The sequence below is a fragment of the Zea mays genome, chromosome 10, assembly GCF_902167145.1.
Source record: "Zea mays cultivar B73 chromosome 10, Zm-B73-REFERENCE-NAM-5.0, whole genome shotgun sequence".
NCBI classification, from domain to species: Eukaryota; Viridiplantae; Streptophyta; class Magnoliopsida; order Poales; family Poaceae; genus Zea; species Zea mays.
This window is the reverse complement of record NC_050105.1, coordinates 118901742-118905511: the sequence shown is the minus strand read 5'-3', so window position 1 is coordinate 118905511 and position 3770 is coordinate 118901742. Positions and strand designations below refer to the sequence as shown.

At 45.9% G+C, this 3770-nt stretch overlaps 1 protein-coding gene across 1 annotated transcript; it reads right to left on the bottom strand.

Moving 5' to 3' along the window:
• Positions 1-937: 937 nt before the first annotated feature.
• LOC100276349 (uncharacterized) lies at positions 938-2137 on the bottom strand. The gene is given in 3 exon segments (NM_001150158.1): positions 938-1254; positions 1257-1272; positions 1363-2137. Coding segments are annotated over 3 exon segments (600 nt in total). The 5' UTR covers positions 1846-2137; the 3' UTR covers positions 938-1153.
• Positions 2138-3770: the final 1633 nt, after the last annotated feature.

Sequence of the window (3770 nt, the reverse complement as noted above, 5' to 3'; positions counted from 1 at the left end):
ACAATTCGGCTAACTAGAGCAACAATATAGACCGCTATACATCATACACGTCGGCTAGTCTATTATTATCGAAATCCGAGACACAACATGTATATAACAATCACTTAACGCAATCGACTCCTGCTTAACACGAGTTGGCTAATGACGTGACTATTTTCCAATTACCAACATACACCACCTTTCGCCATTTTTGGATAACCTGCGCGACATACAACTATTGTAATACATCTCAAGTTCATTCAACCCCATCAGTAGAGCACTAGCACATTTCAGAAAATTTCCTGAGACTACGACGACAAGGCATCGATCTTATCATGCACATAAAAGCATCACAAGCGTGTTTACGGAACCTATCGGTTAACTTGATTGACACACTACCCATGTTCTTTGCCTTTCAGAATTTATCGCACAATAGGAATCATCCGCATTTGCCAATGACACCAACAATACCTACTGACCTATTATTCACCACACGAACACAGTTACATGCCGCACACTAGTTTCTAACATGATTCTCACATAACTCGTAATTCAACTACTCACTAACAATAAATCACGCACGACAACTACCACATCAACCAGTTTATTTATTTGGAACACCGCCTGCCTAGCGTACCACTAGTACCCCACATTTTGACTCAAGCTCAATAATACAACCTTTATTCGATTATACAACAACGACCTAAGCGTCGCGTTACCCAATGCATACATCCTTCCTTGTCGCGAGTATAACCATATTACGACATATACCCGCACATCTCAATCAAATATCTTACGCCACCACCACTATAATACACCACGGCAGACACGCACATACGTGCTCCCACGTAGCACAAGGCATCAACAACATAGTGACTCTAATAGGATTAATCATACTCCTCATTCGCCTCGACTATCCCAATCATCGATCACATGCATAAAACAAATACACTTTTCACGTAGACACCTATCGATGCATTCCCCAACACATAATCCACATTTTAAAAATTATCCTCACAGCAAACCACACATCAAATACATTCTTACCGAAACTTAAAAACATCCGAGCCCTCTTTCTAACTCGTTTTCTTTCGCCACAAACTTCAATCCATACCAATACATTTTTTTACACATATACATACACATGCACAACATCGACCAAAGCTTAAATAGATTAATCCACAAAATACCAAGTGAACAACCTGGACGAATCGAGATTAGTCACATGGGTTGTCCACACGACTCGGCGTTTCGTTGAACGGGCAAAGCGCGAAGCGCGACGTCGACCACTAGCTGTGAAAACACACAAATTTGTTGGCGGCAGTTCATCGAACATCACACACATCGGAAAATAAACATCGAGGACAGTGGGGGGTTTCTTACCACGGGTTTCAACGGCGTCGCGGATGGGCTGCGCACACCCGGTTGGAGCCCAACGACGAGTGCGACGAGGAAACCCCGCAACAGTGATGCTGCACTAGAGAAAGGGCACGAAATCTGGATGGGAATAGGCGCGACGGGCATGAGGAGAGCTCGACCAAGAAGGAGCTCGGCTGGCGAGGCGAGGGAGGATGTCGGCGAGGGATGCTCGCTGCACGCGACCAGCGAGGACAGGCAGCGAGTTTGGATGAGGAGATTTCCGGCCATGTGGAAGACGCCAACCATTTCAAGGCACCATGGGGGCTCCTGCGCCGAACAGAGAGCAGGGAGGAGGGGTGCTTGCGGTAGAGAGAAGAGGAGCAGGGGCGTCGGCATGGAGCAGGGGCCAGCGCCATGGCTGCCAGCGGCAGAGAGCAGAGAGAAAAAGGAAAAAAATGGAGCAGGGAGGGGCACCGAGCTAGAGGAACATCTGCGCGCCCCCACCATGGCTGGGGAAAGGAGCTTAGGGAGGCGCTGCCAGGGAGGAGACAACCTGTACCAGCGTTGAGGGAGTAGGGCGCCATGGCTGGGCTTGGCGGCCAAGGAAGATGAGAGAGCAGAGAGGGGCTTCAGCTGCTGGTTCCCCTGGCCGACATCCTGTGCTCCACGGGTCTGCCAGAGTGGAGGGAGGCAACGCCCATGGAGCAGTCCTACTGCCGAGCGCCATGTAGCAAGGAGGAGAGATGGTGTGGAGAAAAAGTGGAGTTGGCTGGTGGCGGCTAGGGGTAGGTGAAAAATAGCCAAGTGCAAGTGAGGGGGTCCGTATTTATAGAGAAACCCTAGGGTTAGGGTTTTTAGTGGGCTAGGCTGGGTTGGGCTGGCCCAAAACACGTAATCGGTCGCGCTAAATTATTTTCCGGAGTGAAAATGCTCCTGCAGAATTCGTCTCTATGGAGAGCAGAGCGAAATAGAGTTCGGATGAACGGAAGATTGAGCGAGTAACTCGACCAAGAGTTTGATTTAATCTCGCTCGAAAATAATTCCTCGCACTCAATTAGGAACAAAATGAATTAAGACCGATTGGTTTTGGATTCGTGATCGAGGTCAATCTCGGGTCGGGTTAATAAAAATCATTGCCGGTGTTGATTTTTGAATTCGAATCAAACGCAGAGGTATTAAGCTGAGTCGGATAAGAATTAATTAGAGGGCGATATACTGAGTATCCCGTTTGAGAATACGGACCCGGATAAAATAGTCGAACATAGATCAAAGTTCGAGGAATTAGACTCGGGCTGAGATCAGATAACAGCCGTCGAGAGTTTGATTTAATGAGCTTCATATGAGATTTATAATTCGAGAATGATTTTCGAGTTTGCATTCGTTCCGAGAAATAAAAGTTTTAACATGCTCCAAAATTGGTTGTTTCTCGCGATCGAATAACTCCGACTTCGGTGAGCTTCCATGAATAATCCTGATAAACTGAGATAGATACGATTGAGAAATAGGAAATTTTCACTGAGCATTCAAGTTAGGGACAAATCTCCCGACATAACACGAAACTGACACTGGGGTGTCACAAGTTCCATCATATATATCATTGCTCCCGTATCCTAGAAATGGATAAATTATTGTATTTATCTATGATGCCAAATAATGCTACCTTTAATGCTTTAGATGTAGAATCTGAGACATGGTGTTAATTAAGTGAGAAACCATTCTATGACCTTCCTTTCAACGTCAACATACCTAAATTGGGAATATAAAATTATATAAGACAACATTGCAATCATGGAATTATTACAATCGACAAATCTAGTGCATGAACAAAACTTAGCATCACCACTATTTTCTCTTTCACGGAAATGTCGCGTGACTCATCAATAAGCATGAAGAACTTTCTTTCTCTGATTGTCCCTGGCGTGGTCAAGTGGCTGCAGGTCGAGCGCAGAGGCCGGAAGCCTGAACCGTCGGACCGGTGGCGTGGCCCACGACGCGTCTTGGTGGTGAGCGTGTCTCAGTGTGGCGATGGATGAGTCCCCAATGTGGCGGGGAGGCCTAGTGGAACATGGAGGCATGTTGAGGCGGATGTGGCAGGCAGCATGGTGTCTAGACTCCAGAGAATGCAGAGGCGATGGTCCAGGATTTGGTGCTTCGAGCTAGTGTAGCTCAGCGTTGATCAATTGTGGTTGGGTCATTCCAGGGTCGTTATAACCTAGACAAAGCTGAGGCACATGCCCGGGAGGAAATTCCCGAAATTTCCATATTTCGAAATTGACAATTTTAATATAAATTATAGCATTTTTTTGTTTTCTAAAAATTAAATTTACTTGATTTTGACCTAGAATTCCCGAAATTTCAGGAAATTCGTGTTTTTTGGTAGGGGCCGAAATTATTTGTTTCCCGAAATTATGAGCCCTTGTGGACAGTACTAT